Source organism: Hyla sarda, chromosome 7 (assembly GCF_029499605.1).
Source record: "Hyla sarda isolate aHylSar1 chromosome 7, aHylSar1.hap1, whole genome shotgun sequence".
Lineage (NCBI taxonomy): Eukaryota > Metazoa > Chordata > Amphibia > Anura > Hylidae > Hyla > Hyla sarda.
Window position 1 is genome coordinate 178,841,453 of NC_079195.1, and position 12,010 is coordinate 178,853,462.

The 12,010-nt window shown below is 41.0% G+C and overlaps 1 protein-coding gene across 4 annotated transcripts; it reads right to left on the reverse strand.

Annotated features, from left to right (window-relative positions):
- Nucleotides 1-291: 291 nt before the first annotated feature.
- Nucleotides 292-11,241, reverse strand: LOC130282779 (zinc finger protein 567-like). Of its 4 annotated transcripts, none has more exons than XM_056531487.1 (14): nucleotides 10,876-11,241; nucleotides 9,999-10,056; nucleotides 8,257-9,402; nucleotides 7,610-7,757; nucleotides 7,315-7,506; nucleotides 7,109-7,232; nucleotides 6,950-7,032; nucleotides 6,740-6,848; nucleotides 3,065-3,138; nucleotides 2,789-2,977; nucleotides 2,589-2,712; nucleotides 2,405-2,499; nucleotides 2,142-2,253; nucleotides 292-1,393 (listed from the first exon to the last, which is right to left on the reverse strand). In XM_056531487.1, the coding sequence occupies exons 3-14, from the start codon at nucleotides 9,393-9,395 to the stop codon at nucleotides 546-548; spliced, it is 3,237 nt and encodes a 1,078-aa protein (XP_056387462.1). In that variant the 5' UTR covers nucleotides 9,396-9,402; nucleotides 9,999-10,056; nucleotides 10,876-11,241; the 3' UTR covers nucleotides 292-545. The 4 variants fall into 4 exon arrangements, with proteins under 4 accessions (XP_056387462.1, XP_056387461.1, XP_056387460.1 ...); XM_056531485.1 differs by lacking the exon at nucleotides 10,876-11,241 and adding an exon at nucleotides 10,423-10,442 and having other exon boundaries at nucleotides 298-1,393; nucleotides 3,065-3,204; XM_056531484.1 differs by having other exon boundaries at nucleotides 299-1,393; nucleotides 3,065-3,204; nucleotides 10,876-11,231.
- Nucleotides 11,242-12,010: the final 769 nt, after the last annotated feature.

Below are 12,010 nucleotides of genomic sequence, written 5' to 3' on the forward strand. Positions count from 1 at the left end.
CTTTGGGATGCAATTGATGAAAAAATTAGAGATCGTATAAATGTAAACTTGGAAGTTAATTAAATTTGTCATTTTGGGTAATTTACAAGGAATAGAAGCCTCAAAATAAAAGGAATAAAGGAATAAAAAAAAAGGAACATATTAATTAATGTTTCTTAGGCGTATGTGTTTTATACTTTTGCATATGTGTTGTATATGTCTTATATATGAATGCAACTTTTTGTATATTTATGTATGAAATGTAACAAGAGTGATGTATTTATGTATAATGTAATAAATGGGGAAAAAAAAAAAAAAAGAGAACCTCTATGAAGATGTTGTAATATATTTTGTTTTAAAAAAAACTATTCTGAGGACAGAATAGAAATATGATAATTGCCTTCACATGTAAATAGATGTAAAAAAAAAAAAAATTTTATTTTTTTTTGAGTCCCAGATGTGTTAATAGGTAAAATCTCTCCACAACAGTCCTTTTCCTTTATTAGATTTCATTGAACATGATCAAAGATAAATAACTTAAGAAGAGTTATAGGTTCAGAGACACTTTAACGTGTGTGAAGAACCAGATGTTTCATATAATTTGACCGGTGTGTAAAACATTTTCCACATTTTGTACATGAAAATGGCTTTTCTCCTGTGTGAATTCGCTGATGCTGAACAAGAACTGATTTCTGGGTAAAGCTTTTCCCACATTCTGTACATGAAAACGGTCTCTCTCCTGTGTGAGTTCTATAATGTCTAACAAGGTCTGATTTCTGGAAAAAAGGTTTCCTACAATATAAGCATAAAAATGGCTTTTCGCCTGTGTGAAATCTCTGATGATTTGCTAGAACCGATTTCTGTGAAAAACATTTTCCACATTCTGGACACGAAAAAGGATTTTCCCCTGTATGAAATCTCTTATGTACAACAAGGTCTGATTTCTTAATAAAACATTTACCACATTCTGTACATAAACACGACTTCTCCATAGTATGAGTTTTTTGATGATTTTCAAGAAAAAGTTTAAGTGTAAATGATTTCCCACAATCCAAACATGAAAAGGGCTTCACCTCTGTATGAGTTTTTTTATGTTTAACAAGATACGATTCATTCGTAAAAGATATTCCACATTCTGAGCATAAAAAAGGCCTCCCTGCTATGTGAATTCTTTGATGTTCAACAAGATCTGAGTTCTGATAAAAGCATTGGCCACAATCCAGACATGGAAAAGGCATCTCCTCTCTATGAGTGCTCTGATGAATCTCAAGCTCTTGTCTAAGTATAAAACAATTCCCACATTCTGAACATATATACGGCTTCTCCTCCAAGTGATTTTTTTGATGTTCAACAAGATGCAATGTATCCGTAAACAACTTGCCGCAATCAGCACATGAATATTTCATTTCATGTTCTAAAAGGGAGAAAAGAAAAGAATTGTATTCAACAATCAAGAAACAGCATAAACTGTGTGTGAGAGAGGCTGAAACTGCCTTAAACTAAGGCCTCATGCACACAATCCTATTATGGATTTATCCAATGTCTGAGTTGTATGGACACTTAAAGGGCTTATCCAACATTTTTTTTTATTCTACCCAGGCTGCCAGAAGAAAAATAACAAACGTTAACTTACCTCCTGTCACTCCCATGGTGTCGCTGGAATCATTTCTCGTGCCCTCAGCCCCGGTCTTCTTCCGCATTCTGGGGCAGGACACGTCACACTGCACTGAGCTTATCACCGGCCACAGCAATGTCTCGTCTCGGCCGATGATACGTTGAGCGGCAGTGTGATGTAAAGGGCCAGGGAACATGAAAGAATTCTGGTCCCATTACATGACACTGCTGCTTAGGCCATTACTAGCCAAGGCGGGACATCGCTGCAGCTGGCGATAAGCTTAGCACAGTGTGAAGTGTTGGGCACCAAAATGCGGTAAGTGTCTATAGCTGCAGTACTCCTTTAAGTACTCAACCTCCATAGTGATTACTGAAAACCTCCCCATTACATTTAAGAGCTTATTAAAGTGTTACCATGGTGATCAACATGGCCCCCTGCAGGGCTACAAGCAGATGACTACAACTTGACCAGGATTTTTAATGTTGATCACTTCATTGATATGACACCTAATAAAGACCTATGGTTTTGACATTCCCACTTTTCTTACCTGGGCCAGTATCTATAGAAATTCCTTCCTCCTTATACTGGTGATCGCCCACAACCTGGATTCTTTTTTCTTCTAGATCTTCAACTTTAACAACAAAAAAGTCACGCCCCTCCTAAAAAATTATAAAATGTTCAGTATGCAAAATTGTTTAGTTAAAATTATACAATTTAATCATTTCACAACGATACATAGGTCCTCTAAAATGTAAAAATACTTGGAGGAGATGCAGGCAAGGTATTGAGCAAGAGCTTGGCTTCATCTACCTGGTGATCCAATGGGACGTCACAATCTTCTAGACAGTCTTGGGAATAAGTAAGACCAGGACATCTCTCTAGTGTATTTCTCTCTTTAGAATCATCTGTAGGAGGGACACATGGTAACTAAACATTTTGTGTACATGTGGTGGGTCATGCAATTAAGAATTAAATCAAAGAAACTCCCGCATACCCATTAAAGTAAGGGGTTGATGAGTCTCAGTCATGACCTCCTTGTAAAGATCCATGCGTTCTTCTATATACTCCCACTCCTCCATGGAGAAGTAGACAGTGACATCCTTACACCTTACAGGAACCTGATACACACAATGCTACAGTTATAGTTCATGAATCTCCCTTGTTGTTACTGTGCATCACTGTACCACCCCTCACCTCTCCAGTTAGGAGATGTACAATGTTGTTGGCAAGTCTGAGAACCTTCTGCTTGTCTCTCTCATTTACCAGTGAGTGAGGTGGAGGCATCGTAATGGGGCTCTGGCTCCTGCTCCATCCTTCTGACATACTGGAATGGCTGCTAGGGGTCTGACACTCACCAGATGCCTTCTTCTCTACTGCAAAATCCTGTGTATTAAGAGACCAGGATAAATATCACTCTATACACCTAGAAAAGTATTTAGTCATATCATGACATCATTCTAACTCTCTCACCTCTCCTGTCAGCAGATGGATAATCTTCATGGTGAGATTCAGTATTCTCTTTGTCATCTTATTGCTGTTGGTCCCTGCTGGGTCAGACTTTTGGATTAATTTATGCAGAGTTTTTATATGAGAAGAAGATGAACTGGAACCTGAATGGTTAAAAATATAGGAGATTTATCAAAACCTGTCCAGAGGAAAAGTTGCTGAGTTGCTTCGCTTTATACGTGCAACTTAAACTCTTGTGTGAGACTACATCTCATTCTGCCCACATCACTGGGTAATAGGGCCACAGATCAGCTGATGAATAAGCAAACGCTTGTTTATTAGCTCACCGGATTGTTTTGTCCTGCTTAAAAATCATGGGCCGCACATCTGCCCAGGAAATAGGGAATGTGTGGCCTGCGGCTGAATTCTGCAGAAGGCCAAATAAATGATTCAGTGATCATTTGTGCTGCCCTCTTCTCCTGATGCTCAAGTATTGGGATCAGCACCACCTTTAGGGGTACTCTAACACCCTACATCACACTCAATATAAGATTAGGGGGTTGTCTTCACTTTTGCATTATTGTATTGATGTGACCCAGAGAGGAGGTGGCATACATCCACTGATGCAGAAAGTGACATTTTGTCTCAGAAGGGGGGGGGGGGTTCTCCTCACACAGCAGAGGATCAAAAAGCTTAAAGGGGTATTCTGGGTTTATACATCTTATCCCCTATCCAAAGGATAGGAGATGAGATGTATGATCGCAGAGGTCCCGCCGCTGGGGACCCCCGCGATCTGCATGCAGCCCCCGGCATTCTATGCCGGGCCCTGCCTTCGAGACAGTGCGTGACGTCATGATCATGTCCCCAATGAGGTCACGTCATGCCCCCTCCATTCATGTCTATGGGAGGGGGCATGACGGCAGGGGGCGTAGCCGCAACATCACATCCCCGTCTCGGAGGCAGCACCCAGCACAGAATGCCGGGGGCTGCATGGAGATTGCAGGGGTCCCCAGCGGTGGGACCCCTGCCATCATACATCTTATCCCCTATTCTTTGGATAGGGGATAAGATGTATGAACCCTGAATACCCATTTAAGCTTCAATATATATCCAGCATTTAAAAATTATCTTTCCTAGGAATTCATTGTTAAAAGGTGTTGTACACTAAGATGTCTTATAACAAATTCCTCAATATGGAGGGGGAAATTTTATGACAATAAATGGATAGAGCAACCCTCCAAGCAACACTCTGCACAACCATATAAGTGGCAAAAACACTCTATTCAGAATATCACTTAACCCCTTAACGGTGCAGGACGTATATTTACGTCCTACGTCGGGTCCCGCGATATAACGGGGGTCACGCAGTGACCTTGCATCATATCGGTTCGGTCCCGGTGGCCATCAACGGCCCAGAACCGCGGCTAATATTGGCCAGATATCACAGATTGCGTTGATGCCCAGAGTAACCCTTCAGATGCGCAATCACCGCTGTGTCTGAAGTGCAACCGAAACCATCCCGGCAGCCCAGTCGGCTGTTCGGGACCGCCATGGTGAAATCGCTGCATCCCGAACAGCTTGCAGGTCACGAGGACAGCTTGCAGGTCTGAGAACCAGGCAGGAGCGGTCGAGGTGCAATAACACTGATCAATGCAATGTTAATGCATGGCAGTGATCAATGTAGGAAATCAGTGTGTGTGCAATGTGGGAGCTATAACACTGCAAAAAAAAAAAAAAGTGCAAATAACCCCCTTTTCCCATTTAAAAAAAACTATGTAAATAAAAATAAATATAAACATATTTGGTGTCACCGTGTGCATAAATGTCCGAACTATAAAAATATATTGTTAATTAAACCGCACAGTAAAAAAAAATTCAAAAGTCCAAAATAGCGTATTTTTGGTCACTTTTTATACCATAAAAAAATTAATAAAATGCGATCAAAACAAAAATGGTACCGATAAAAACTTCAGATCATGGCACAAAAAATTAGCCCTAATACATCCCTATATGCTGAAAAATTAAGTTATAGGGGTCAGAAGATGACATTTTTAACCCCTTAAGGACGCAGGACGTAAATGTACGTCCTGGTGCGGTGGTACTTAACGCACCAGGACGTACATTTACATCCTGTGCATAACCGCGGGCATCGGAGCGATGCCCGTGTCATGCGCGGCTGATCCCAGCTGCTGATCGCAGCCAGGGACCCGCCGGCAATGGCCGACGCCCGCGATCTCGCGGGCGTCCGCCATTAACCCCTCAGGTGCCGGGATCAATACAGATCCCGTCATCTGCGGCAGTTCGCGATTTAAATGAACGATCGGATCGCCCGCAGCGCTGCTGCGGGGATCCGATCATTCAGAACGCCGGACGGAGGTCCCCTCTCCTTCCTCCGTCCGGCTCCCGGCGTCTCCTGCTCTGGTCTGTGATCGAGCAGACCAGAGCAGAAGATGACCGATAATACTGATCTGTTCTATGTCCTATACATAGAACAGATCAGTATTAGCAATCATGGTATTGCTATGAATAGTCCCCTATGGGGACTATTCAAGTGTAAAAAAAAATGTAAAAAAATGTAAAAGTAAAAAAAAAAAGTGAAAAATCCCCTCCCCCAATAAAAAAAGTAAAACGTCCGTTTTTTCCTATTTTACCCCCAAAAAGCGTAAAAAACATTTTTTATAGACATATTTGGTATCGCCGCGTGCGTAAATGTCCGAACTATTAAAATAAAATGTTAATGATCCCGTACGGTGAACGGCGTGAACGAAAAAAAAAAAAAAAAGTCCAAAATTTCTACTTTTTTAATACATTTTATTTAAAAAAAATTATAAAAAATGTATTAAAAGTTTTTTATATGCAAATGTGGTATCAAAAAAAAGTACAGATCATGGCGCAAAAAATGAGCCCCCATACCGCCACTTATATGGAAAAATAAAAAAGTTAGAGGTCATCAAAATAAAGGGATTATAAACGTACTAATTTGGTTAAAAAGTTTGTGATTTTTTTTAAGCGCAACAATAATATAAAAGTATATAATAATGGGTATCATTTTAATCGTATTGACCCTCAGAATAAAGAACACGTCATTTTTACCATAAATTGTACGGCGTGAAAACAAAACCTTCCAAAATTAGCAAAATTGCGTTTTTCGTTTTAATTTCCCCACAAAAATAGTGTTTTTTGGTTGCGCCATACATTTTATGATATAATGAGTGATGTCATTACAAAGGACAACTGGTCGCGCAAAAAACAAGCCCTCATACTAGTCTGAGTCCTTAAGGGGTTAAACGTATACATTTTCCTGCATGTAGTTATGATTGTTTTCAGAAGTACGACAAAATCAAACCTATATAAGTAGGGCATCATTTTAATCATATGGACCTACATATAACAAATTAACTACATATTACAAATGACACCAACATTTACAAAATTGAATTTTTTCTTCAATTTTGTTGCACAATGATTCCTTTTTCTGTTTCGCCATGGATTTTTGGGTAAAATGACAAATGTCACTGCAAAGTAGAATTGGCGCAAAAATAAGCCATAATATGGATTTTTAGGTAACACAATATGGATTTTTCTGGTAGCACAGAATGATATAATGTCAGAAGCAAAAGGTAAGGCTACTAAATAAGTCTGTTTGGTAACTGACCAGGGCAATTTGGGATTCTTTTGTATATGTTGATATCTACTCACCTAAGTAGATAGCAGCAGGAATTTCCTCTTCCTTAAACTTCTGTTCTCCCAACATATATGTAGTTTCTTCATCCATGTCTTCAATTTTAACCACAATTAATTCTTCACCCTGATTCACATAGATAAACAATAATGAACCAACACCTCGCAAGATCATATAGTATACATGTCATATAGCCCTAGTTGATATTTGGTGACAGCTAAACCTACTTGATGATCCTTTGGGGTATTTTGATTTTCCTTGGAACAATCCTGAGAAAATATTTCTGTTGTATTTCTTTTTCTTGATCCATCTGTAGGAAACACACAGGGACTTAATACATTGCATGGTGTGGTCAGGCTTTATTGATCATCAACGTCGTATCTTACTCAATGATGGAAGAGGCTGATGAGTTCCCCTCATGATTTCCTTGTACAGATCCTTGTGTCTTACCAAATACTCCCACTCCTCCATGGAGAGGCACACTGTGACATCCTGACACCTTATAGGAACCTGATACATAGAATGATACAGGCAAGACATTATATCTTTGGTATTACTGTATAAATGTCCCAGAATTCCCAGCAGTTCTCACCTCTCCAGTCAGCAACTCAATGATCTTGTTGGTGAGGTATAGGATCTTCTGCTTATTATTTTTCTCAATTATATTTGAGTGAAGTGGAGGCTCTGTGATGGGGCTGAGGACATTGATATATCCCCCTGACAGACAAGGAGGACTTCTGGGTGTCCAATACTCACCAGATGACTTTTTCACAATTGTATAATCCTATTTATGAAAAAAAAAAAAAAAACTCTAAACATCACAATATAGTTTTTAGCTCTATACACAGTTAACTGAGTCATATGACATAACTCCCAGAATGTCTTACCTTCCCACTAAGCAAGAAGATGACCTCCAAAGTAAGGTTTAATATCTTCTCGGTCATCTTGTTCCTTGTTTGCATCATCAGTGGATCACTTAAGGAATCTGCATTGTGAAGTAGTCTATCTGGAGGATTCATATGGGAAGATCCTGTACTACAGGAAGAAGGATGTTAAAAGGAATTATTTTCGATTAAAGGAGTACTCTAGTGCAGAGTTTTCCTGCTCCGTCCTGCCCGGGCTGCAAAATAAATGAAAATAAACCATCTCTCACCTTCCTGGGTTCCTGCGGAGCGCCACTATAGCTGATCGGTCCTCCGGTCCATCTCCTTCATACTTCCGGGTGTAACGAAGCGTCACATGGCGCTCAGCATATCGCCGGCCGAGGCAGAACATCGCGGCGGCCGGCAATAGGCTGAGCGCCATGTGACGCTTCGTTACACCCGGAAGTATGAAGGAGATGCACTGGAGGACCGATCAGCTGTAGTGACGCTCTGCGGGAACCCAGGGAGGTGAGTGATGGTTCATTTTCATTTATTTTGCAGCCTGGACAGGAATACTCTGCACTAGAGTACTCCTTTAATCTATTTCATAGTCATTTATACCCAGATTTACAGCCACTGACACATTATGTTCATTACTACAGTGTTCCTACCTAGAAACCCAGCTACTTGATATTGATGGGCATATCCCATTTTTCTGCTGTTGGGTTAGGAAGTGCAGGTGGTTCTCCACTGCTATATTTGTAACCATGGACTGACTGAGCCACAGAGGAGAAGAATCATGATAGCTGTTTAATAAATCAAATGGCAGTGTGGACCCTCTTTGATACTCTTTGGGATCGCCTACAGGACTGCTCTTTCCCCCTGTAATGGTTCCATAAAGACAGGAACTGTTTAAGTCTGTTGGGTCAAGACTAATATCTAGGTTTAACATCATTTCACTACCATCTTCCACTTCCTCTACATCATCCTCCACCACATCATTGTCATCTTCTTCCATAACATCCTCCTCCACATCATTGTCATCTTCTTCCATAACATCCTCCTCCACATCATCCTCCTCCTCTTCCACAGGAGTATAGACAGGAACAGCAGATGGACTTGGCCATTTTCTGGTATCACTTCCAGAACTTGTAAAACATAGTAAAGGAGGTAGTGGCACTATATTACACTGGATTCCAAAGCTGTGCTGTGACAAACGTCTGTTCACTTGTATTCTTTTGCTGCTTTTGCGGACAAGATGATATGTTTGTATATTTTTATGTCTTTGTCCTGGGTAATACTCAGTGTTAGTTCCAACAGTCTGAGTGGAAGGAGACGTTTCTTCTTGAGAGACAGAGGAGTAAGAATGTTCGGATAAAAAGTTGTTCACGCCTGTGGAGAAAACTGCGCTTTCAGGCATTAACATTAGCCTTTGGGCAAATGCCAAGTCCTCTTCATTAAAGACATCTGAACTTATGTGGGCAAAAGGATTTTTCTTTTTTTTCCTTCTCCGTATATGTGAAGAAGGCAACACCTTTGGAAAAATGGAGGGAAAGGATGATTTTTTAAGAAGTCTTGAACTTCCTCTTACTTCATAATCTTCTGGTGTAAAGTGTTTAGAGCAAATTCTGTAAGATCCTTTTTTGGAATTTGATATTTTCTCGGCGAGCTGATCTATGTCACCAAGCTCCTGGTTCAGGTGGAGAAGCCAATTCTTTACCAGCTCGGATTCATGAGGAAAAGAATGGAGGACAACATCATCATCTTTCTTCCAGTGATACCAACATCCATGGACAAAGCACGCTGGCATGCTTTACCTGTCAGAAGAAGGAGAATACATTCATGACATTTATCTCATATCACTTTAAAGGAGATATCCAGTACTGTAAAACGTATCCCCTATCCTAAGTATAAGGGATAAGTTTCAGATCGCAGGGGGTCCGACCGCTGGGGCCCCCCACGATCTCCTGTATGGGGCCCCGGCACTCTGGCTAGAGAGCGCATGTCAACCACCGCACAAAGCAGTGGCCGACACGCCCCCTCAATACAACACTATGGGAGAGCCCCAGTGCTGCCTTTCGGCAATCTCCGGCTCAGCCATAGCGATGTATTGAGGGGGTGTCAGCCGCCGCTTTGTGTGGTGGTCGACACGCACTCTTTGGCCGGAGAGCCAGGGCCCCATACAGGACATAGCGGAGGGCCCCAGCGGTCGGACCCCTCCCCCCCCCCCCCCCCCGCGATCTGAAACTTATCCCCTATCCTTAGGATAGGGGATAAGTTTTACAGTACTGGATATCTCCTTTAAGAGATCAGTAAAAAGCATTTTGTCAGCTCTTCTGACTGTCTGTTGTAGTTAATATGTGAACTGCGCTGCTCATTTTTATTCATCCTGGCTTATTTAAGGCTTATATACCTTGAGAACAAAGAGATCCGAAATCCAACTGCCCAAGTCTTCTTTCTGTCAATATCATCTGTCGGGGCAAAAGGAACACCACCAGATACATGAGACTCAACTTTGGTCAGCTTTGCTTTTATATACATGGTCACCTTAAACATTCCTGTCATGTACACCCTGGAGTGTATACAGTAACGGTCTATATGTAACAGTCTATAAAGCAAGCGCAGGAATGAGAGACGGGGTGCCGTGCAGGAGATCGTAGGGGTCCTAGCATTTGGACACCCCCGAACAGACATTAATATACATTATCCAAAGGACAGGGTAAGTTTTACTTAGTGGAGTTCCCATTTTAAGGGGTTAATGACCTATATATTGAAAACATATTGGAAGACTTCACACACACACACACACACACACTATGGGGGAGATTTATCAAAACCTGTCCAGAGGAAAGTTGCTGAGTTGCCCATAGCAACCAATCAGATTGCTTCTTTCATTCTCAGAGGCCTTTTCAAAAATGAAAGCAGTGATCTGATTGGTTGCTATGGGCAACTCAGGAACTTTTCCTCTGACCAGGTTTTGATAAATCTTCCCATATAAAAAAAAAAATATATATATATATTATATATTATATATATATATATATATATATATATTCCATACACATTATCAGTTACATAAAACAGCCATAATATATTTATATACTATATAATGTTTCCATACATATCAGTTAAATAAATATAAATATATATATATATATATATATATATATATATATATATACACACACACACACACACACATATTTATACACACACGTATCAATACACACAGGCATCATATGACGTGATAACAGTGAATACACAGTATACATTCCCAAATGCTAACTTACCTATACCTGCCAGACACTACCGGTTCTATTGATTTAAGGACCTGCGATAACGTCAGGGTCATGTGATCTGTGGGCGTGGCCCACTGCGTAGTCACTCCAGCAGGGACGGTGTCAGTGAACGCGGCGTGATCATGTGACTTATGCTCCTTCGCAGTGAAGCGCTGCGTGCGCAGAGAAGATTGTTATTTTTAACATCACGTGGTTACTCAGCGTTACTAGTTGGGCATGCGCAGTGGGCTGGTTGTGGTCGTTCGTGTACCTACTGTACATATCATTATAACGCGATTAGTTTGAGTAACCCAAGCCCTCTCCCAGCCTCCTTAGCGTTTTTACTGGCTTTACCCACTAATGTATTTTACGATGGAAACCTCATGGTGTATTTTTGTTTTATGGATTTATGTAGATCAGCGGTCTTCAAACTGTGGCCCTCCAGATGTTGCAAAACTACAACTCCCAGCATGCCCGGACAGCCAACGGCTGTCCGGGCATGCTGGGAATTGTAGTTTTGTAACATCTGGAGGGCCACAGTTTGAAGACCACTGATGCAGATCATGTGTGTGTGTCGGTAACGCCACCTATAGGTCGCTCTGGGAAATAGTTTTTAGGGTAAGTTTACACGTACAGGATTGCTTCAATGGATAGCAAAATCAGCTGCAGAAAATATGCAGCATATCCTGTACCTGTGATTATACCCTTGCAATTGAAAAAGATCACACATACAGGATCTGCTGCTACTTCAATAGGTAGCATAATCATCTGCAGAAAATATGCAGCAGATTCTGTATGTGTGAACGTACCCTAAAGCTTAAAAAAAAAGTATACTTTTTTTTTTTTTTTTTTTTTTTAAGAAGTCGCTCCGATGAACGAGATTGGCCTGTATATAAAGGCCCTTAGCGTGATTCTTTCAAAGGCAAATAGCTGGTGCTGGTGTTTCCCAACCAGGGTGCCTCCAGCTGTTGCAAACCTACAACTCCCAGCATGCTGGGAGTTGTAGTTTTGCAACAGCTGGAGGCACCCTTTTTGGGAAACAGAGCTAGCCTATAAGGCTAGGTTCACACTACAGAATTTCCGCTTGCAATTCCGCTTTGAAATTGCAGGCAGAGATTCCGCTTACTAAAATGTATAGTATACTGAA